This window comes from Chroicocephalus ridibundus, chromosome 8 (assembly GCF_963924245.1).
Source record: "Chroicocephalus ridibundus chromosome 8, bChrRid1.1, whole genome shotgun sequence".
In the NCBI taxonomy this organism is placed as follows: Eukaryota; Metazoa; Chordata; class Aves; order Charadriiformes; family Laridae; genus Chroicocephalus; species Chroicocephalus ridibundus.
The window spans coordinates 32,070,903-32,093,022 of record NC_086291.1 but is presented as its reverse complement, the minus strand read 5'-3'; the positions used below and the strand labels follow the sequence as shown (position 1 = coordinate 32,093,022).

The 22,120-nt window shown below is 56.1% G+C and overlaps 3 protein-coding genes across 12 annotated transcripts in view; all 3 read left to right on the top strand.

Moving 5' to 3' along the window:
- The first annotated feature begins 777 nt into the window (after nucleotides 1–777).
- Nucleotides 778–5,410, top strand: ITPA (inosine triphosphatase). The gene is made up of 8 exons (XM_063344873.1): nucleotides 778–937; nucleotides 1,034–1,091; nucleotides 1,189–1,253; nucleotides 1,990–2,063; nucleotides 2,871–2,902; nucleotides 3,637–3,752; nucleotides 4,834–4,910; nucleotides 5,188–5,410. Exons 1-8 carry the CDS (start codon nucleotides 875–877, stop codon nucleotides 5,306–5,308), a joined length of 606 nt encoding a protein of 201 aa, XP_063200943.1. The 5' UTR covers nucleotides 778–874; the 3' UTR covers nucleotides 5,309–5,410.
- A 395-nt stretch (nucleotides 5,411–5,805) lies between these two features.
- METTL13 (methyltransferase 13, eEF1A N-terminus and K55) lies at nucleotides 5,806–11,362 on the top strand. 2 transcript variants are annotated; one of them, XM_063345017.1, is made up of 8 exons: nucleotides 5,806–6,005; nucleotides 6,392–7,139; nucleotides 7,845–8,044; nucleotides 8,657–8,852; nucleotides 9,098–9,241; nucleotides 9,448–9,660; nucleotides 10,042–10,173; nucleotides 10,645–11,362. In XM_063345017.1, exons 1-8 carry the CDS (start codon nucleotides 5,853–5,855, stop codon nucleotides 10,917–10,919), a joined length of 2,061 nt encoding a protein of 686 aa, XP_063201087.1. In that variant the 5' UTR covers nucleotides 5,806–5,852; the 3' UTR covers nucleotides 10,920–11,362. The 2 variants fall into 2 exon arrangements, with proteins under 2 accessions (XP_063201087.1, XP_063201088.1); XM_063345018.1 differs by having other exon boundaries at nucleotides 5,873–6,005; nucleotides 6,352–7,139.
- A 6,807-nt stretch (nucleotides 11,363–18,169) lies between these two features.
- Nucleotides 18,170–22,120, top strand: part of DNM3 (dynamin 3) — a 181,477-nt gene continuing 177,526 nt past the window's right edge. For all 9 annotated transcript variants that reach the window (XR_010072176.1, XM_063343211.1, XM_063343210.1 and 6 more), the window contains exon 1: nucleotides 18,170–18,376. Coding sequence is in view for 8 of the 9 variants with exons in the window: in XM_063343211.1 (XP_063199281.1) it covers nucleotides 18,231–18,376 (146 nt within the window). In the remaining variant the exon portion in view is untranslated. The remainder of the gene's footprint in view (nucleotides 18,377–22,120) is intronic.

Here is a 22,120-nt window from a genome sequence, read left to right as displayed (position 1 = left end):
GCTGGTGTGACCCATGGGGCAAGACTCCAGGGTGCCCACGCCATAGGGCATAGGGGCTGCAGGGATGGATGGCTGGAGCTCTGACTCAGGTGGGGAGAGGCCTCCCCACTCCCAGCTCTGGGAGCTGGCCACAGCAGAGGGGATGAAGTCCCTTCTGGGGGGCTGGGTACCGCAGTGGAAGAGGTCCCAGAACCCTGCTGCTTCACAGGGCACTGCTTCTCCCTACCCTTTGGCTGGGGCGCGCTGGGCTTCTCAGACCTGTCCCTCTAGGGCTCCGCAGTGGGAGCAGGGGCCGTTTCTTGACTCCTGACTCCTGCTCTCCCCGCTGGTGTTTTCGCTACGGCCGCCAGCTGGTCCTTCAGCAAGATGGAACTTGATCATTCCCACGTAGGAAACGTGCAAAGACGTGCCAGAGGTCGGGGAGTAAATAGCAGCAGCGCTTGGAGCGCAATCCACTACCCAATTCCCCCAACGACGTGTGATTCTACACTTCAGGGGAAAATGGGAAGAAGGATCCTCCATCCGCGGCTGCCAAAAGCTGGGGAAGTAAACAGGGAGGTGGCCGGCAGGGGCACGGCCGTCCCCGCCCCGCCGGAGGTGCCGGTGCCCGCTGTAGGCGGGGCCTGAGGCGGTGAGAGGGCCCGGTGCGGGGGTGGGCTACGGCGGGGGACGGGGCGCTGAGGGCTGGGCCCGGCCGCCATAGCGCCCCGCGCGCCTCTCGCGAGACTCTCCGTGACGAGCGGCAAGCGCCCTCCCTCGCAGGACCGGATGTTGCCCTCGTAGGAGGGCGGAAGCCTTTTCCCATTGGCTAAGGGGGCGCGGGGCGCGGGGCGGCCGCCGCCGGTGACTGGCGGGCTCGGCGAGCGGGGACAGCATGGCGGCGCCGGCCCGGCGGAGCGTGGTGTTCGTGACGGGCAACGCCAAGAAGCTGGAGGAGGTCGGGGCCGGGGAGGGGGTGGCTGCGGCCTGGGGGGCCTGGGCCTGGCGGGGCAGGGGCCTGACGGGCAGGTTTCCCCCCCTTCTTCCTCCGTAGGTCACTCAGATCCTCGGGGACTCGTCTCCCTACACGCTGGTGGCGAAGAAAATCGACCGTAAGTTGGCGGCGGCGGGGCTCGGGGAGGGGGGTGGGAGGCGCGGCCGGGCGGCCAGGCCCGGGCGTCTCCTCAGCGCCGGCGTTTGTGTCCCCAGTGCCGGAGTACCAGGGGGAGCCGGACGAGATCTCTGTGCAGAAGTGCCGCGAAGCCGCCCGGCAGGTCGCTCGCTTTCTCCTTCCTTCCTTCCTTCCTTCCCCGCCGGTCGGAGCCGAGGTGGGGGTGCGGGAGCTCCCAGGGACCCCCAGCCCTGGCGGGGCTTCTGACCCGGCCCTGAGGAAACTCGGGAGCGCACCCGGGCCTGGCCTCACTGTACTCCCGTCACACGGCTGTTTCTGACCTATGCTGGGTGATGGTGGCACAGTGTTTAGGCAGTCCCCTTGCTGCTCCTCTGGCCTCCTGTGTCCCTCGAGCGGCAGCAGGACATGACAGCTACTTCAGCCCCAGCGGTTGTGGGATACTGAGTTTTCCATCAGCTGGAGCTTCTGATGGATCACCTTCCAGAGCTGTCTCTGGGATGGTATTCCTAAAAGAACCAAGCAAGGGTTGGGACTCAAGGAAAATGCAGGTGTCCCTCCAGGACACAGGCTTTCTCTTTCCCTGTTCCATCATTCCTTCCCGCCAAGAGGGTAGGGAGTGTTCAGATCTGTTCAGTTTTCTCCATGAAAGATCTTCCGTCCGTGCTTCAGCCGCTCCTGCCTGCCTGGGGAGAGCATGGGTTTGGCTGTGTCGGTCTGGTATGGATTGCGTCTGAGGGGAAGAGCTCTAGTGGCTGGTGGATTTTTGTGATGTTCCTCTTGTTATGGAAACATGGCAACAGAATAGAGCAAGAAACTGAGTTTGGAGGCAGTGACATCCTCGAAGTCTAACATTTCCATCTCTGGGGCTTTCGCTGTAGGTTCAAGGACCTGTTATAGTAGAGGATACCTGCTTGTGCTTCAATGCCCTGGGAGGTCTTCCAGGACCATACATGTAAGTAGGAGGAACTCGCTTCACTTTTTGTGTCCTAGAGTTTGGAGCGCAGGCTGGCAGGGCGTGCTTCACAGGAGATTCTCCACGCAGCAGGAGCAATAGGGTCAGGCCAATGATTACTGGTCTGTGTCCTCAGCTTCATCCTGCACCCCGGAGGCTGGTCTTAAACTCCTTGAGCCCTGCTGTAAGTCGTGGTGCAGGACAAGAGAGACAGACCTGAATCTCCTGATCTGTTGTGCCTGCTCTTGCAGCCAGCTTGGGAACCCGGCCCTACAGCGCGCTCTGTGTAGTTAAGGCACCGCAGGACTCTGGGATGAGTATCCTATAGATTCTTGTAGGGATGCTTTAATCCAGCAGATAACAAGCTTATTACATTAGAGTGTAACTTGTCTAATAAAATACTGCCTTAGCTCCTGGGATTAACTTTTAGCATAATTAATTCTCCAGACTATCTCTGCTGAGCTGAGCAGAGACATAAAAGCTTGCACTAGACCTGGGTGTAAGATGTGAACAGAGTTGAGAAATGTAACTCAGCATGTCATTGCTCACGAGTAGGAACTGGGTTATTTACGTAGACCCCAGTACTGCAGTAAATGAAATACAGCAGTGTTGTTTTCACTGAGTCCCATTCAGTTTAAGAGCAAAGTTCATCTGTGTTGGTAAATAGCCCAGAGTGAGGTGATTTGACAGCACATTTAAAGAACGATTCAGAGAGTTATGGAAATGTAGACAACAGGGTCTCAAGGATGTCTGTATTTCTGAGAAATAATAGCAAAAATTCATCTTTCCTCTTTTCTTCCCCTTCAGAAAATGGTTCCTGGAAAAACTCAAACCAGAAGGTACTGCCTCCCGTGTTACTGCTCTGCATGTAACTTGGTTCTTTCCAAATGAAATGAATCCCTGCCTGTGCTGGATTCCGCTGAGCGCGCTTGCGTACCTCACTGCCAGTTTCATAGCTGGCTCCTTTCCTGTCTGTCCAGCTCTGTCCCTTCGCATTCTCTCCTTGAGCCTGTTCTGTGCCTTTTCTCACTGCGTGTTGTTTTCCCTGGGTAGCTTCAGCATTGTCCCTGCATCCCTAGATTCCCAGACTCCTGCTTCTGCAGGCTGGTGGGAACTTCTTGTCTGTCATCAGTGTGATCTGGAAGCCCTGCTGCTCCCTTTGGCTTCTGTGCGAGCTCCTCTCCACTAATGCTCACCTCCCCTGGCATGCAGTGACTGCCTTTGATCCCACAGTTCAGAGCACGACTGCAAATCCCACATTGGCATCACGAGTGTGACGGTTAATCAGCTAATTCAGAGTGGGCTTTAGTCCTCTCTGGTGCTCGTTTGCTTCCACTCCCAAATTAATGGCGGGGCCCCTGCAGCTCATGCTGTGTTAGATCTGAGGTGCTGGCTTCAGTCATAGAAGGGACTGGGCCGAGAGCATCCTTGTTCCTGAGCTTTGTCACCTCCTGCAGTTCTTTCTCTCCCTTGTCGACCTGAATGCAGAATGCTCCCTCGATCCGTCTCTAGGTGGGTGTGTTGCGCTCCGAGGGAAAGGCAGTAACGCCGGGATCCTTTCTGTGTTGCTCAGGCCTGTACAAGCTGCTGGCTGGGTTTGAAGACAAATCTGCCTACGCTCTCTGTACCTTTGCATTCAGTACTGGAAACCCAGAGGAGCCAGTGAAGCTGTTCAAAGGCCAGACTCATGTAGGTGTTGTGCCTGGGGAAAGGAAGATGCTGAGGGGGAGGGCCGTAATGTGAATTTTGTAAGAGCATTGGCTCTGTTGAGGACTTTTTAGTGGCTCCTGGGTCACCGAACGCCCTCGGAACTTGTTGGAAACAGGCAGAGGGAGAGCGCGGCTGGTGGGTGGTGGGTGCTGAATCACAGAATGGTTTACGTTGGAAAGGACCTTAAAGATCATCTATTTCCAACCCCCTGCCCTGGGCAGAGACACCTCCCACCAGACCAGGCTGCTCAAAGCCCCATCCAGCCTGGCCTTGAACACCTCCAGGGATGGGGCAGCCACAGCTTCTCTGGGCAACCTCTTCCAGTGCCTCACCACCCTCATAGTAAAGAATTTTTCCCTAATATCCAATCTAAATTTCCCCTCCTTCAGTTTGAGACCATTACCCCTCGTCCTATCATTACACTCCCTGATCAAGAGTCCCTCCCCATCCTTCCTGTAGCCCCCTTTAGGGACTGGAAGGGGCTCTAAGGTCTCCCTGGAGCCTTCTCTTCTCCAGGCTGAACACCCCCAACTCTCTCAGCCTGTCCTCACAGCAGAGGGGCTCCAGCCCTCTGATCACCTTCGTGGCCTCCTCTGGACCCGTTCCAACAGGTCCACGTCCTTCTTGTGCCGAGGACTCCAGAGCTGGACGCAGTACTCCAGGTGGGGTCTCAGCAGGGCAGAGTAGAGGGGCAGCATCACCTCCCTCTACCTGCTGGCCATGAGTGCAGCAGCCCTTTCGCCCAGCTGTGCTCGTTACCTCAGGCTCTTCAGCCACCTCGTCTCCCTCTGGCAGGGTTGTATTTGGATGCAGTTTTTAGCACTGTTAATTGCGGGGGTAAAGGGGCTGTTGACATAGGGCAGCGTGATGGAGCACCAAGTTTGGGGCTGCTAATTTTGGTCACATCCTGAGAAGGAGGACAGTGGAGTGCACAGAGCCTGTGGTGGCCACAGTGCGAGCTATGGCCGCGTGTAGCTCTTCAGTCTGTGTTTGAAACGCAACTGTGAGGGAAGTGCTGTGAAACCATGGCTTACGGGGCTTTTTTGCTATCTTGTGGCAGGGGCTGATAGTGGAGCCCAGAGGCCCTCGAGATTTTGGCTGGGATCCCTGCTTTCAACCGGATGGCTACAACCAGACGTAAGTGGGGTTTTACCTACAGCTTTTTACGAAAGGAAAGCCAGGGTCGAGGTTGTGTGTGGAGAGGAACCTGCTTATGAGGAAAGGTGGCAGGGAGAAAACACCCTCCTGGATCTGAACGTGGTGGGTTACGGAGAACTCCCGGATGAGGATGGGGGTTGTTGGCTTTGCCAGTGTGTCACTACAGATGTCACACCATGTAGCTGAGTGAGGAGCAGGGGGGGACACACGCTGTAGCGTCCCTGCTGCTGACACTCGCGGTTTCTCTCCCCTCCAGCTACGCCGAGCTGCCCAAGGCAGTGAAGAACTCGATCTCGCACCGTTACCGGGCGCTGAGCCAGCTCTCCGCCTTCTTTCTTCAGAGCAACTCCACAGAGCCTAGCTCCGCTCCCAGCTAGCCTCACGGGGCTGCGGCCGCCCTGCGTTGTCCCTGTCGCATCCCGCCCCGGGAGAGCTCGGCTCCGCTGCGGGCTGCCATTAAAGCTGCTCCTTTCCTGGTACCTTCTTTTCCCCATTGTGTTTTTTTGTTGTTTGCGCAGCACAGCGCGTCCGGATCGTTTAAGCGGGAGGGGGGGCCTTGCAGGGGCCGGGATGGCTCCGGCCCGGGCATTCCCTGCTGCCCTTTCTGCCTTGGGAAACGGCGGAGGCCGCGCAGCGCACAGCACCGAGCCCCGCGGCGGCCCGAGGGGACGGCGGGGGCGCGCTGGCGCCTGGGCGCGCTCCCGTACGGAGCGGCCAGCCAATGGGAAGCGGCCGGGGGCGGGAGGGGAGAGGCAGCCAATGGGCTGCGGGTCCGCTGCGGCCAATGGGTGCGCTGCGCACCCGGATGTAGTCAGCGCGGGGACACGTGCGCCGGCAGCAGCGGGAGCGGGACGGGACCGGGAACGGGGACCGAGACCGGGAGCAGCGGGACGGGGACTGAGCCCGAGCCCGAGCCCGGCCATGGACCTGCTTCCCCGCAGCCCCGGGGAGTTCGGTTCATCCCGCTACTGGGATCGGTTCTTCCGTCAGCGCGGGCAGCGGCCCTTCGAGTGGTACGGCGCCTTCCCGGAGCTCTGCCCCGTCCTGCACAAGTACGTCCGGCCCCGCGACAAGGTGAGCCCCGCTCTGGGACCCAGTGCCCGTGTGCCCGGGACGAGCTGTATCCCCCCAGTATCCCGGCTTAGTCTGCCGCCGTGCCCTGGCGCAGAGGGTGCGTAACCCCGGTGTGCCATAGCAAGAGAACGGGAGAGAGCCACGGGTTGCCCTGGTTTGGGGCGCACTGGGGGTTAAAACACGCAGATCGTCCCTGAAAGAGATGTGGCAGATGCATCGCTTCTGTCCCCCTGTGGCTTTTCTATACGGAAATGTTGTCTCGGGGCCCTAGAGAGTGGGTTTGCAGGTGCTGCGGGTGAGGTTTTTCACACATTTGCTTGTAAAGCGCTTTGGGATGCGTTTCCAGGGCGTTCTCCCCATCACGCTGTTCTTGGGCCGCTCCCCAGGTTCTGGTGGTGGGCTGTGGGAACTCAGAGCTGAGCGAGCAGATGTACGACATGGGGATGTGCGAGGACATCGTCAACATCGACATCAGCGACACCGTGATCCGTCAGATGCAAGAGCGGAGTGGGAGCAAGAGGCCGAAGATGAGCTACCTGCTGATGGACATGCTTCAGATGGACTTCCCTGATGCCCACTTCCAGGTGGTCCTGGACAAAGGAACGCTGGATGCCGTCCTCACTGACGAAGAGGAGGCCACTCTAGCCAAGGTGGACAAGATGTTTGCCGAGATCAGCCGGGTCCTGCAGGTAGGAGGACGCTATCTCTGTGTCTCCTTGGCTCAAGCCCATGTGCTGAAGAAAGCAGTGGAATACTTCTCCCAGGAAGGCTGGGTTGTGCGTGTCCATCAGGTGGCCAGCAGTGGTGACAAGCAGCAGTTTGTCCTACCAATCTTTGTCTACGTCATGACAAAGTTCAGGAAGATCCCCGGCTCGGCACCGCAGATCCTGGAGATCTGCCCCGAGGAGCAGGACAAGCCGATGCGGGTGGAGAGCGCGGAGCGGCTGGTGGCAGCAGTGAAGGACAGGCAGCATTACGCCCTTCTCTGCAGCCAGCTGAGCAAAACCCCCTGCAGGGAGCAGGTTTCCCTGGATCTGTGTGACAAAGAGAGCGGGAGGCCTCGCTACACACTGCATGTGGTCGACAGCCCCTCGGTGAAACCTTCCCGGGACAATCGCTTCGCCATCTTCATCAGTGAGTACAGCTTCTCCTGGCTGCAAGGAGATGATGCTCTTGGCCGGGAGCTGCAAAACGGTCAGCGGTCCTGGCCCTGCTGAAATCAGGGGTGGAGAGGGAAAAAACCCACCTGTGCGGAGTTCAGTTGATGTTTTAGTCCTGGCTTTGTGGTGGGACATGTTTGCCCGGTGGTGCAAGCAGAGATCTGGCACCAAGCTCACCATCTGGCAGCAGAGGGATGCTGCCTGCCCTCCAAGGTGGCGATTCCTGCTTTGATGCTGGTGACAGGCACCGTAGCACATCGCCGCATAAAGCCAGAGCTCAGCGGATGCAGCCGGAAAGGCATCGCTGGTCTGTGCGGGCATCCTGATTTGCCGGTGCCAGGCTGCTCAGGGCTGGGCTTTGCTGAGACACATCGAGCTCTGCCGGCAGCGCTGTTCCCTCCCTGCACGACTGGAAAGCTGGGGCTTAGCACTGCCTGGAGGTGGGTCTTGAGGCTGTTGGACAACCTTATCTTATGAGACGTTGTTTTTTCAGCCTCCTGCACGAGCCTGCCCAAAACCAGGAAGGTTCTGTCTCTGTTGGTGGCTGCAGAGCATGGCTCTAGGCGTGCAGTGGTACCTCCTCGTGATGTCTTGCCTTTCCTGTAGCTCCTCTCTTGGAGGCGGGGGTGGTCGCTCGGGGACTGGGCCTGGCCCAGGCTGATGGCAGCCCCTTCTGTAGTCCCACAGGGCAGAGAAACCGAGTGGCTCTTTGGGACAGAGGAAGGGCGGAGGCAACTGGCCGCCAGTGCTGGCTTTGGGCGCCTGGTCACCGTGGCCCTGCACAGGGAGCAGCACTATGAGGGCATGGCAGGCATCCAGGCGGAGCTGTCGGGGAAGGTGATGGAGCTGGCCCCACCGGGCCTCCCTGCCCGGCAGCAGGTGAGCCTCGCCGTCCATCCCGCTCGCTCGGCTTCCCCAAAACCCGGGCCAGGCTGTCTCTCTGCCAGCAGCAAGTCCCTCTTCTCTGAGGGAGACCGAACTGCAACGTGTGAGCTGGCTGCCTTGGCAGGGAGGAGGCTGGCCTGAGGTCTAGCTCCTTTGGTTTTTCCCTCCAGCTGGCTGTCTTCACTTGGAGGCAGGATTTGAGGTGCCTGCGTGGCAGGACTCAGTGTGAAGTCCTTACTCTCCAAAACCCAGCATCCCAAGAAAACCAGGCATCCCAAAACCCTGAGAGCATCTGGCCCCTTCATCATGGCTTTAACTTCTCCTGTCCCTTGTGTTGTCTCCTTCCTGCCCCAGCTCCCCAAACCTGAGCTCTTGCAAGAAGTTTTGGGGTGTTTGCTCCCTGTCCCCCAACAATGTGTCTGTTGGGGAACCTGCTGTCCCATGCACTGGTCCCCAGCTGCCCTGTGGCTGCTTGCAGCACATCCCGCTGCTCCCACTATGTGTCTGCTTCGTCCCAGCTCTTCAGCTGTGGTCAGGACAGCGGGAATGCCAGGGTCTGTTACTGTAGCCATTCCTTCCTGACGCCAGTTCCCGTGCCCCCTGCAGGTGCCCTTTCTGTCCGTGGGAGGGGACATCGGGGTGCGGATGGTGCAGCACTGCGACACCAGCCCCCTAAGCGGGGAGTACGTCGTGGAGGACGTGAAGGGGGATGGCACCTCCTACTTCCGACGCCTCATCTTCCTCAGCAATAGGAACGTGGTGCAGTCGGAGGCCCGGCTTCTGGCCCCTGTGCCTCTCTCAGGTATGTGGGGCAGCCGGGAAGGGGCAGGGGCCACAGGTGACTTTTTGGGGTGGCAGAGAGTGAGATTGATTTGGAAGATAGAAGTCCTGCTGGGACCTGGCTACCTTGTCCCAGGGCGGCTCTGGAAGTGTTCTTGTGCTCTGCTGCCTGCCCTGTGGGTGGGACAGGGGCTGGGGGTGGTTAATCCTCAGAAAGCATCCTTGTCTGCTGCCTTGCCTTACCAGCCGATGCCTCCTGTCCTTCAGGCCAGAAGAAACGGAGGAAGGACAAGAAGAAAGCCAGCCCCACTGAGCCACCCACAGCCATTGACAAGAGCTACCTGTGCTGTGAGCACCACAAGGCCATGGTGGCGGGGCTCTGCCTGCTGGGGGGCCCCGACCCCCTCCCAGGTGACGAAGCCAGTGGTGGGAGGCTGTGCCCAAGGCAGGTGTGGGGCAGGTGTGTGGGTGTCCCCCGTGCCCCAGCTCCTTGGGGAAGGGCTTTCCTGGCTGGGGCATCCCATGTGCCCTTCCCAAAGCGGTTTTGGCAGGGAGGTGGGATGGGTGACGTAAGCACGGCCGTCCCAGCAGCTTACCCAGGTGCTCTCCATTGGCAGGAACCCCTCTGGCAGTGCTGGTGGTGGGGCTCGGCGGCGGCAGCCTGCCCCTCTTCATCCACGACTACTTCTCGCAGGCCCGTGTGGCCGTGGTGGAGATCGACCCCTCCATGCTGGAGGTGGCCACGCGCTGGTTTGGCTTCTCCCAGGATGACCGGATGCGGGTGCACATCTCCGATGGCCTGGACTACGTGGCCAAGCTGGCGGCTGAAGGTACTGTCTCGCGGAGCATCACGGGTGCCCCATCAAGCCCAGGGGGTGATGTGCTGGGGAGCGGAATCCTGGGCTGCTTTCACCCTTTGTTCCCCATCCCTGCCCATCTCTTGCCATGTGTCATGAGCTCCAGCCTCACCAGGTTTCTGCAGCTCCCAGGTTTGTCCCTGCCAACAGGCGCAGGGAACGTTAGATGTGTTGTGCCTCCCAGCGCTGAGGGCTGCTGCTGTGGGTTTATTTGGGAAGAGAAACCCCACTGGAGAGAGTAGTGGTCGTAACATGGCAGAGGGGGTGTCTTGACCACCCCATTCGTTGTCTCTCCACTGTGCGTGGCTCATCTGTGTCCCAAGGGATAATGAGTCTTTGCGCTCCCTCCTGCAGCCCCAGCCCAGTATGATGCCATCATGTTCGATGTGGACAGCAAAGACCTGACGGTGGGGATGAGCTGCCCACCCCCGGCCTTTGTGGAAAAGCCCTTTCTGCAGAAAGTTAAAACCATCCTGAAGCCCGAAGGTAGGAGGGGAAATCTGGTGGTGTCCCTGTGATGGGGCTGGCTGGTCCTGTGCGGGGTTTGAGTAATGGGGCCAGGGTTTCTGGATTGCTGCGTGGCATCCGCTGCTCCTGGCTGGTCCCGGATCCGGGTGTTTCAGTGGGTGTTGTGACAGCAGGGTGTAGCGGGTGGCCTGTGACGCTGCTGTGTCAGGCAGGCTGAGACATCCCCAGGGAGCAAACAAAGGTTGCGGGAAGGCAGAGGGTGTAGGCGGTATCTGGGAACAGATCGCGTGGCAGCCTGCAACCCGGGTGGTGTCGGGGATGTGGAGCTGGGCCGAGGGCACTGCGGGGTTGCCGGTACTCCTCGTGCTGCCGCGGAGGAGCCGTTTGCACCAGGGTGGCACCGATTCAGCTGCGTTCCCACGGGAAAGTGGGCAGCAGGACAGTGTGTGCGGGCTGATCCGAACTCCCTCCTCACTCTTCCCGCTGCAGGAGTCTTCGTGCTCAACTTGGTGTGCCGTGATGTCCCGCTGAAGGAGTCTGTCCTGGCCACCCTCAGGGAGGTCTTCCCGCTGCTCTACACACGCCGCATTGAAGGGGAGGTCAACGAGATCCTGTTCTGCCAGCTGAGCCCCGAGTGCCGGCGGGACCTCACAGAGCTGGGGGCACGTGCCCAGGCACTGGAGGGGGGCCTGCGACAGCCTGGACGCCCCTGGGACAGCTCGTATGCTCTGGCAGACATGCTGCAGGCTGTCAAGATCCTCTGAGAGGGGCCTCGATGCTGCTCGAATGAGAGAGGCGTCCCCGTGTGGGTGCTGTGGCTGTGGAGGGGTGCCTGTGGCTGGGATTGCCACCCCTGTGGAGCTGGTGGTGGCCGGGGTCTGCCTGAAGGACTGGACTGGTGTGGAGAGGTGCTCTCTGTAGCATGGCTCCCCAGGAAGGGGTCTGGGACGGTGGGAAGCTATGCAGCCCAAGGGGCAGCGTTGAGGCACTGAGGGGAGGGAGGTGGGTGCTGTGGGTCTGGCAGGAATGTGGGTTTGGGTTTGTCCCCGCTGTGGAAAAAACATCCCTTCGACTGTCCCCTTCCACCACAGATGGCTCCTTCCTGCTGGTGCTGCCTCTCCCTGCATCTCCAGCATCCCTGGTCGCTGGTGCCTGTGCAGAGCCCCAGCCCTGCTCCAAGCCTGGTTGTGGATGCGGGGGGGGTGGGCTGAGAGCTGTGGAAAATAAAGTTCTCAGGGATGCTCTGAGGCCCGTGGTGCGTTGCCAGGCTTGTTTCTGGAGCTCCCGGCACCCCTGGAAAAGGTACGGTCACCTGAACTCCTCAAGACCATGTCCTGGCAGCAGGCAGCTGCCCCTTGTACCCCACTGCACCCTCCCCACTCACCTTCCCTGAACTGGGACCTGTAACCCATGGGGCCCCCAGCTCTTCTCCCCCCCTGCCCCTTGGGCCAGCAGCGACCTAGCCCTGTGCTCGGGCTCTTGGGCACACCAACCCACTCACCCTGCTGGGGCAGGTCAGCCTTCCTGCAGGATGAAAAGGCAGCAAGAAAACACCCATCGGGGTGTTCCCGTGTTACCTCGTTCCTGCACAGGTGGCTGATTTTGTCTCTCCTGAGGGTTTCAAAGCCTGGTTCCCCCCTGCAAGGTTTAGCTGAAGAGCTGGCCCACGGGTCCTGGCTGGTTACAGAGCAGCTGACCTGCTGGTGCTCCCTCATTCAGCAGAAGTCATTTTTGAGGGGCTTGTCTTTCTTCCCTGCAACAGCTGGTACCAAAATGAACCTGTGACATTGTACCAAAGTGACCAGCTTGCAGACATCAAGGTGACAACCTGCTCAGGCACCACGATGCTTTGCCACTGACCTTGCACCCTCACCCCTTGCTCCCTTCTGCCGCTGGTACCCTGAGTGAGGACAACCTCCCAGGGAGGTTGTGATGCCCCATCCCTGGAGGTGTTCAAGGCCAGGCTGGATGGGGCTTTGAGCAGCCTGGTCTGGTGGGAGGTGTCCCTGCCCAGGCCAGGGGGGTGGAACTAGATGATCACTTTAAGGTCACTTCCAACCCAAACCATTCTATGACATCTTTCTGGCAGCTGCTTCCTAAAGCAAACCCTTCCCAGCCACCTTTCCACAGTCCGGGGTGGTTAACACCACACTAGAAGCAGCTCTGTGAGGGATCTGATCCAGCCATTGGCACGGAGGCAACAGGAGACACATCTCAGCATCGCTCACAAAACCATCTCGCCAGCTTTGCAGCCCGCGCACCCTGTCCCACCAGGGTGTTGGTGGGCTGCTGCTCATCCTGTCCTTGCTCAGCAGGACTGTCTCTCCTCCACCCATGGGAAATCCATCTTTGCTCAGAAAGCCAAGCAAGGGGGTATGTGAACCTGAGGGTTTGCAGTTCCCCAGCCCTGCAGGGGCCATGGAAAGCGCACCCCAAGGGCTCTCACACCCTGAACCAGTGGGGACTGCGGCCACTGTGCCAATGCGGGAGACAAGGGGGCCGTTTGTGCCCAGGAGGCACTACAGCAGCTGTGCTGACAGAAAGCACATCCCTCCAATCAGCGTCTGTCGCTATATTTTATTTTTGACAGTGGGCTCTGCTTTGGAAACCACTCTCTTCAGATCCCTTCTCCGATGCTCCCTGCCTTATTCCCCTTCGCACAGAGGGACAAATCGGTGCCCTACTTTCTCCCTGGGCTGGCCCGCTTCTACGCAGAGGGAGCAGATGCTTTTTTTAAGTAAGTGATTTTGATGGTTCCCAGGCGCTGGAGAGCGGGGTTGGCCTGCTCCCTGCTTCAGATAAGGGATGGCAGGGTGGGTGCGTGCCCTTGGCACGTTGCTCACCACCCGGTCCCTCCTCTGTGTGGGGCAGCACATGGTCACTGGTCGACAGGAAAGACAAGGCTGGAGCTCAAGCTGAGAGCAGTCTGCCTGCCCCCACGCAGCCAGTTTCTAAAGCTCCTCTGTGATGAACGCTTTTTTTGAAAGATACCTATTATCTGTCCAGCTTAGCGATGGCAAATTTCTCAACGGGATCAGCAGTGCTGCATTTAGCCTATTTTTAACTTAGTTTTCAATTCTCAACATAATTCCAATGACATAGGTTCATGTGTGTGCCCTTTATTTTACTGAAACCATCTCCTTTCTTCCCCAGGAGCTCATACAAAGGCTGCGTTCATCCCTCCCTTGTCCAGTTCTGCCTTTCTGTTGTGCTTCCTAATCGCTGTGTAATGCCACATCCTGGTGGAACAACAAAAGCCATCTATTAGAAACAACGTAAGGATGAAATCTCAGTTCATTGCAGCTGTCCCTGCAGCTACTGACAGCCCTACAAGTTTGGTCTGGAAACACATTTCAGCTGGAAAATGGGCAAATTCATGAGTGCTCCAAATACCTGAAATCCTCCCCTGCAGGTAAAATGCTCCGAGGCTGGAATAATTGACATGTAGTAAATATTTCTCTCCTGGCAGCCAAAACATGCAGCTAATGTTATACGTTTGGCAACTGTGTTTCGGTTGAGTGTTTTGGCAATATACTCGTATTTACATCCCTTACTCCTCACTTCCTTCCTTTGCAGCGTAGGCACGCTGCAAGCAGTGGAATGGAAACAAGCGCTGCTGTCACTTAGCAACCTCCGTTGGCTTTGAGATGTTGACTTTATTCCTTTCTGGATTTCCCAGCACAAAAAGAGACAGCCGGGTAACTCATCGCGCGGCTCAGGCATGAAGCTGTAGCCAGCCAGGGATGCTTCGGTCTGGTCTAGCCTGAATCCTTCTCGGAGCATCGTATCCATCTCCCACCGCTGCTCCCGCGAGCGAGGCAGTGGGAGCCGATGGGTCAGCCCTGGTTTTTGTGATGCAGAGCGGTAGGGATGCTTTGGCCCAGGATAACTCTGTGGCCAGGCAGCTGGCAGGATGGCGAAGGTATGAGGCAGGCAGCGGTGGGGTGCCACACACATACCCCATATGGAATAATTTCCTTAGGTGTCACAGCCCAGATGCCTGCTCTCCAGAAGGACTGGAAGCGGCTGAGCTCTCGGGAAGAGGGTGGAGGTGGATGGGGGACGTACTGTCACCAGCTGAAACTACGTCGAGCAGCTGGGAGAGATTTTGCAGTAATAGAAGCTGCAGGGACTGAGTGCTGAGGCTGATTCCCTCCAGCTGGGAAGAGCTCTGCTGGAGTGAGCCTGGCTCTGCTGCCTGGGCATGGCAGGGTCACAGCACAGCAAGAGCTGTGACACCCATGTCCCATAGGGTAGAAGTGCCTGGGAAGTGTCTTGTCCATGAATTCTTCCCTTGGGGAAGCACTTGGCTTGCCTGGCTTTGTGACCAAGGAAGCAGGCGGGCTGCCAGGCTGTGGCGAGGGAGTACGGCTCTTTCCTGGAGTCCTCGGGGCTGCAGGGAAACATCTCTGTGGGCTGCAATGCTGCGCGGTGGCATTACTACCCTGCAACTGGATGCACCTGACTGAAGGATCCAGCTGGAGATCACAGGGCAGCAGGGGGGCCATGGGGCAGGGACTGGGGTGTCACTGTCCTGCAGTCTGTGGGTCAGCAGTGCCACAGGGGAGAGGTGGAAAGCACCTCCTCCTCTTTACAGGGGGAAACGCTGCAGCCCCTGCTTCTAATCACAGCTCCACAGCCTCTTTGGTTTTCTTTCACTGGCTTTAATTCTGTCTTTTGAAGCTTCAAGGTCTGAGCTCTCCTGCTGGCAGATACGCAGGGAAAATGCTGACCAGCGTGTTCGTGCCAGCACTGCAGAGCCAGGTGCTGCTGATAACCTGGGAGCTCCTTGCCCACACCTCCTCCTGCTTTGTGCCCATCAGCTGCCTGAAAAGCTCTGCAAGACTCTGGGTTTGTATTTGAACCAAGAAGGAGGCGAGGAAGGTCCCTGGAGAGAAGAAGATCATGCGTGAAGGAGCCTGTCTCTTTTAAAGGCTTCCTGGGGGGAAGGATGCAGCCTCGTCCGTGCTCTGCTCCCCCCCCGGGGTCCTGCCTGCTCTCCTGGCTTTTCAGTGCAAGCATCTGCAAATCTCCATTGTAGTTTATATATAACCCATTTTTCATGAAGGGAATTGCACCGGCATGTGTTTATAAAGCAGCCAGGGGACCTGATCCAAATGTCCTCAGTTTTTACGTCACGCTGCCTGGTTAGGAAGAACGTCTGTGGGTAAATTTGTGGGCTGAAATGCTACAGCTGCGCCCTGAAACCAGACTATTTTTGCCTTATATTTTTTCAGGGAAGTCAGGGCAGAGCAGTCTTGCCGTCCATAGGCTTGATCTGAAATGCACCGGAGGCTTCGGCAGGGCTGGGGGCCCCAGGCAGGCTGTGCTGGAGCCGGTGACATCTGGAAGTGAGCAGACCACACTGACGGAGACAGCGGGGCTGGCGTGTCACCCTGGGGAGCAGGACACCCTTCCCGCTGTCCCAGGGAGAGGTGGTTAGGGAAGATCTCCTCTCCTTGCTGAGCCTGTCACATGGCACAAGGAAATGATAAATATCGTGGGGCACAACCGAGAGGAGGGTAAAAATAGAGCGTGTTTAGCTGGCTAATGGGTGAGCAACGCAGCTCTGTGCTTCTGCTGTGCTCTCGGGGACCGCACCTTGTGCTCTCTAGGAAAATGGTTTCTTGCATGGCCCCCCGACATTGGTTTGGGTCTTTTTTTTTTTCAGGGTTATTAATTACGAGAAGCTTTGCAATGTTCTCTGCTAGTACGGCCCCTGTTTGCTTTAATTAACCAGTCTGAATCTCGACAAATTCAGAAAGCCAGGCTGGGCTCCGCACAGGGGTTTGGAACAAGCTGCCTGGAGGAGTTGGCTAGAAAAAGCAGGGACCTGAAGGAACGCTCTGGTGCCCTTCCTCTCCTCGCTGCTCCCTTGGAGCTGTTGGAAAAATGAGAGCTCCCTTGTGATAACACGGGCATGCATAATGAAAATGTTCCTGCTTTTTCCAGGAGGTGGGAAGTCTATACTGGGCTGCCTGTGGCTTTTTTTGGGGGGGAAGCGGATTTTTGTGAGTGATGGAGTCACAGGGTGAGTGTGGTCACTTAGCGGTTTTAACTCAGCTTCAACAGGAAAAAAAGTTTGGTTTTGAAACTTCCCAGACTTTGGGGAATAGATCAAACTTTTCCAAATCATACATTTTTTTTCTTATTTTATTTTTTTTAATTGTGGAAGCAAACAAAGATGTAATTTAAAGACCTAATGGAAAGGCCAGTTCCCTAGGTTATCGATTTGAAGGTGTGCATAGCTTTGCTCCCGAGGCATCCTGCCTTTTTTTTAATCTTTGTTTCTCTCTTGTGGAGATGCAATTCTAACTCCTGGCTGCTCTCTACTGATTTTAATTATTTCACCGGGCCAGCACAAAGTGCTCCGACACCCAGATGGGGCAGATTTGGCCAGAACACAATACTGTTCTTCCCGACTTCCAGCCTCTGTAGAAACCCACGAGCTGGAGGAAGGCCAGGCAGCTACTCTAGTGCCTCCTGGCACAGCCCGCTTGCTCAGGAGTGGGGGGAAAAAAAATAATCATGCTGCTAATTGGCATAATTATGTCAATAACCCCCAGGCCCCATCTAGGTAGAAATGATTGCAAGGCTTTTCCCAGAGGCTGTGATGCTGGGGGTGAGCTAACCACAGCAGCAAAGCCACTGCTAGAGCAGCTGTCCCTGCATTATGCCAATTAAGAACTTTTTAGCTGAAGCAAACTGTTCATTTGTTTACAGGGTTAGAAGTCAGCCTGTTGTAGAGAGTCATTTTTTTACACTTATTGAGAGCTCTGGCCAAGAAGTTTTGATAATCCTCCAGATCGTTAGTATCTGTCAGCCCGCGGGATGTTCGCAGTTCCCTTTTGTTTTGCTTTTCATGCTGAGCGAGGCCGGTGTCTGGTTTAATACCGAGGATAACTTTCATCGCTGCAGGACTCCAAAGCCTCCGTTTTGGATATTTTTGCATTGTGACTGCAGCCAGTAATCACAGATAAATCTCATCTCTGTTTTTTGCCTGTGCTTGTAGGTCAGCCTAGGTATGCGTTTTTAATTGAAGCCACTGCATTGATGCGGCTCTGACCTTATTATCGCTTCCCAGCCTTTTCCTGAACTACGTACCTGGTACCAGTCCTGCTGGACCCGGCTTCTTGGGCCTGCCCTGACACTGTTCTGGGGAACGTGTTTCTGCCCCTGGCAGCGCTCCTGCCCGTGGCTGAGGGTCGGTGCCATTTGCCAGGGCCTGTTGTGTGCCATGGGGATGGATCGTGCTTCCCGCAGCTCCTGTTCCCGTCACAGGTGGGAGCTGGGAGGAATTTGGCCAGCGGGACTGCTCTGAAATACCCTGCTCAGCAGATTGGGAAGTGCTGAAGCCAGCTGCCTGCCAGGTCCTATGCCGGCAAGCGGGACCCAGTGTTCCCAGTTTGGCCTTGTTCCCAGTTTGGTGCCAAAGTTTTAGAGGTAAGGGTGTCCACGAACCTCCGGGCCATCTTGGCGCTGTGTGCAGGAGAATGGCGTGGCCGGGGGCTCGTGGGGGACACCACGTCCCTCTCTGCCAGGGTGGACGGGCTGGCTGGGGCTCCTGGGGGAGAGGGGCAGCATGGCCGTCCCGCTGGGTCGCTGTGTGGACCTGGGCGAGCCATGGTCCTCGTGCCTGAGGGTCAAAGCACCGAGGCTGGCTTGTCTGCGGGTGGGGATGAGCCCACCCTGCTGCTCGAGCGGAGCGGGTGGGTAACGGGTGAGCGGAGGCTCCAGGCTACTGGAGGACCCCAGGGGATGCTCCCTGCAAGCTGCTGGCCTGTGCCGGTGACTGGGAGGAGGCTCTGCCGCTGCTGGACCGTGGAGGGGCCGCTGCCACCACAGGGAGGGCAGAGGGGACACCCACACCCCCGCCACCATCATCACGGGCTCCGGGGGCTCAGCCCTGGCACCCCCGCACCGGGAGGGGGCGTGGTCTCACAGGAGGGGGCGTGGTCTCACAGCGGAGGCCCCGCCCCCGGCTCGGGGGTGGGGCGCATGCGCAGTGCGCCGGTGTTACCTGTCAGCGGCGGCGGGCGGAGGAGGCGGCGGCGGCGAGGGGACGGCGCGGCGGGATGGAGGGGCTCATCCCGCTCGTCAACCGGCTGCAGGATGCCTTCGCGGCGCTGGGCCAGAACTGCCTGCTCGACCTGCCGCAGATCGCCGTGGTGGGCGGGCAGAGCGCCGGCAAGAGCTCCGTGCTGGAGAACTGCGTCTCCAGGTGAGGCGGCGGGCACGGCGCCCCCTCAGCGCAACGCGACCCCCCCCCCCCCCGGCTCAGTGCCGCGCGCCATTCCCAACGGTTCTTCCCCCTCTCCTTCAACGGTCGCCGCGCGCGCCCCCGTGGCTGTGGGGGGCAGGCCGGCTGCCAGCGGCGATGTACGAGGCCGGGGAGGGGGGGGCTTCCCGGCTCCGCAACGACCCGGGGAGGAGGGGAGGGGGGCTCGGTGCGTGCCGCGGGGGTGGCGAGGCGGGCCCTGGCACGGCAGCGGCGTCCTTGGTTTGCGTGGTGCGGGGAAGGCGCCGCGGCCCCCGGTGTGAGCGCGTCCGTGTGCCCGGTGTGCGCGTGTGTGGGTTAACCGTCTCCTGGGGGGAAAAAAAGGTGTTTAAAGCCCCAAATCCTAATTACGGTGGGGGCTCTGTGTGTCAGTTAGCGGTTCTCCTACCGTTACTTACGCGTGCCCTCCTAATGCGCAAATGGGCATTAGCATCTTTTCTAAGCGTTACTGAAAGAAGGAAGGGGAAGCCTCCTGATTCAGGTGGTCCTTTCGGCGGACAGAGTACATCTCTTGAAGATCTCTTGAGGTAAACATGAACTTCCACGTGCTGTGTTTCATAAAGTTTCCGCTGCGTTTGCCGCAGAGAGCGTGCGGGCTGCTGGAGGGAGGTGGTGGTGTTTTCAGAGCGTAGCTGCCATCGTTAGACTGCGTATTAGGATCAAAAGTACTGCTCCGTGTCAGCGATTGGGGAGCTTTCATGCATGGAGTTCATCATTAAAGGTGATATTAAATGCTGTGTCTCTTGACAGCCTGGCCACATGTCAAACTGCAGTACCTCCTGACATACAGTATAAAAATACTGGATAGTTGTTCTTTATCTCTACTTCAGAATTTACTCCTATTGGGTTAAATGGCAGTTCTTCCTTGCCTAACTACCAATGTTGGCAGTAGTGCCGTTCTCTCAAGTTTAAAAAGCACAAGTGAGGTGCTCAGAAGTCTCTATTTGCCATCAATTTGTTAGAGTTTTCTTTAAACCAGTCTTTAAAAAGTATTTTTGTAACCTTTTGACTTTTTGATCTGTGTGTCCACAAAGCTGTGCAGAGCACACGTGCTGAGGAGGAAAGGCATCTCCATCTTTCTTGTCAACAAGGATATTTTGGTCCCTGTGTCAAAGCCTTGCCTGGGGTGCCACCCACCCGGGATTGGGGCTGAGTGTGGTGGGCTGATGTCTTTCTCTGGATCCAGCTGCGCTGATGGAAGAGGTTACTGCTCCCAGATGCTTGTGATTGCTCCCCTGCTTAGAGGGATTTGCTCCATCTGATCCGCAGGTGGAGCTGTTCCTTTGAGCGCAGCGCACTCCCGCCCCTACTGCCTGGATGCGCCGGGCTGGAGCAAAAGGTGAAAATGAGCAGTTTCTGCTAATCTGACCAATTTGGACAAGAGGCTGGAACCAGCTGTGCAAGTGAGATGTAGACATTTGTAGCAAGAGCTATAAAGAAAAGCTAAGGGCAATGACTTCTTTCACCCACGTAGTTATTTGCCATGCAGCCTCCAGACACTGCAAGAGAGTCTTTTCATAGAAGAGCTTACAGACTACTGTGAAGCACCAGGGTGTCTCCGTCACAGGGGATCTCGAATTTGGATTCTTTCAACCCAGTCTCAGAGTTCCATGTCGTTGTTTTACACATAACTTCTTGAGATATAGTATCAGCTGATCTGTAGTACCTCCCTACTTGCAAGCTTGGAGCCTGTTGCAAATGTGACATTAAAATGCATTACTTCAAACCTATTCCGTGAGACTTAAGCAACTATGTTTTATCTGTGCCTTTGCTCTGGACTGAGTGAGTATATGTGGTCAGCAGATGTGTACTTGTTAAGTTGTGAGAACCAGATTAATAAATATCCAGGAGATTGGAAGAGCATTTTGCTTGTCAGATCAGCAACAAAATGGTCTATGGCTCTTTTCAGTAATCCATAGGACATGCCTGTTTTTATGGGATAATGAAGCTGCTTTCTGCAAACAAGAAGCTTATTACTTCTGCATCTGTCTTAATATGGCTTATAGAGGTAGCGCATCTCATTGTAGAGACATGTTGCACTCATTTCTTTTTGTTAGTGGTACATTGCATGATGTGTGTGATTAACCACAGGGCGAACATTAATTAATAGTAACAGCTTTGAAACTCACATCAAAATAAAATAGTCTCAGCGTTGCTCTGAAGTTTGAGTGTTAATTCTCATGGTTTTTTGTTTGGGTTTTTGTTTTGTTTTTTTTTTTATTGTGTTGTTTTGTTTTGGTTTTTTATCACATTAATCATTATCATTAGTAGATTTTGAACTCTTAACCTTCAGAGAGACATTTGAGATCTCCTCTCTTCAGGAATTGCTGTAATTGGTAAGAGGAATGCATGCTATCCTCCATGTGGAGGGCAGGGTCTTGCTACAAACATGCTGTTGGTTGATAGCCTCAGTATTTGTTAGTGGAGCTCTAGGGAGGTTAATAAGGTTCTTCATAAGTCTAGCATTGGATTGTTATTCTCTGCTGCCTGTAGCCACTAGACCATTGTGCCTGTTTTGGGGCTTTACTGGGTCTTCGGTTGTGCAAGGATGACTTTTTGTCCCATTCGGACAGAGGAAGCTCATTTTCTAGTTTTCAGGTGGTATCAGAGTCGAAGATTCTTTATGCCCAGAAAACATGTCGGGCTATACTGCATTACCCACCACCTAGTTTATGCATTGCCATAATTTTTCAGAAAGGTTTTGAGGGATCTGGCTCTGGTGTAGTTCTGTGGGCTGACAGAGGGTTATGGAAGTGGGATCCAAGTCCTGTTATTTCTAAAGGTGATGAGTGGCACACATCCATCACTGTCCCCAGGGGTAGCACCAAGCCCTGTTCAGGTGCATAGAGCATCCTTAATTACTAACAACGGTTAATTAATATGTTTGGATTAGATTGCATATTTGATCTGCATTGGTGCTGGTGTTGCATGAGGACGAATTCTGCATGTTTGCCTGCCCCAGGAATTGTGTGACAGCCAGCACTACTTACGTTGTCATTGTAGGTTGGCTTGGAACAAGGCTGGAGTGGGTCAGTGTCCAATCTCCCAATGTAGCCGTTACTGTTACTATTTGGATTAGCATCCGCTAAGGTATTTGGAGAGTTTGCTCTTCATTTATTGCTTCTTTTGATAGTCAAGGACTACGTTCGAAGGGTTTCCTCTCAGGGTTTTGGTTATATTTAGATGGAAACAGAGATTCCAGAGAGCACTTGAGGACAGCAGTCCTTTCTGTTTATGGGTTAGACCTTCATGTGTTCCTAATTGGAGCTCATGGCACTCATTTGAGGAAATGGTATTGTCTGAAGAGCAAATGTTCTTCTTACCTGCTTCTCTTTGTAACAGAAGTAAACACGTCCTTAAAATGCTGAGCCAGTGTTTGAAGCAAAGGATCTGGTGCAGTCTTCTGGTAGAAGTTGGTGGGAGAGAGATTCAAAAGCACAAAGGATGGTCAAATACCAACGGAATGCCAGTGGGAGAGAGGCACTTTGCCTGGTCTTACTCCTTTGCTACAGATGAGTACAGGACCATGACCTTAAATGTTTTTTTGTGCTTTTTAAACATCTTGCTTTTGATAATAATAGGGTTACTTAAAAGAAAATTAATGACAGGAAGCAATCCCTGGAAACTGTATTTGGAGAGAAAGCATTTTCTATCATTTCATATATCCAAATGGGCTTTTAAGATAAC

What these genes read in the sequence shown, in the direction of transcription:
- ITPA (XM_063344873.1), top strand. Translation starts at nt 875, where the DNA reads ATGGCGGCGCCGGCCCGGCGGAGCGTGGTGTTCGTGACGGGCAACGCC. An exon ending in GGTGGCGAAGAAAATCGACC is followed by an intron (nt 1,092 to 1,188) that starts GTAAGTTGGCGG and finishes TTGTGTCCCCAG; the next exon opens with TGCCGGAGTACCAGGGGGAG. An exon ending in GGTCTTCCAGGACCATACAT is followed by an intron (nt 2,064 to 2,870) that starts GTAAGTAGGAGG and finishes CTTCCCCTTCAG; the next exon opens with AAAATGGTTCCTGGAAAAAC.
- METTL13 (XM_063345017.1), top strand. Translation starts at nt 5,853, where the DNA reads ATGGACCTGCTTCCCCGCAGCCCCGGGGAGTTCGGTTCATCCCGCTAC. An exon ending in GCCTCCCTGCCCGGCAGCAG is followed by an intron (nt 8,045 to 8,656) that starts GTGAGCCTCGCC and finishes TGCCCCCTGCAG; the next exon opens with GTGCCCTTTCTGTCCGTGGG. An exon ending in AACCATCCTGAAGCCCGAAG is followed by an intron (nt 10,174 to 10,644) that starts GTAGGAGGGGAA and finishes TTCCCGCTGCAG; the next exon opens with GAGTCTTCGTGCTCAACTTG.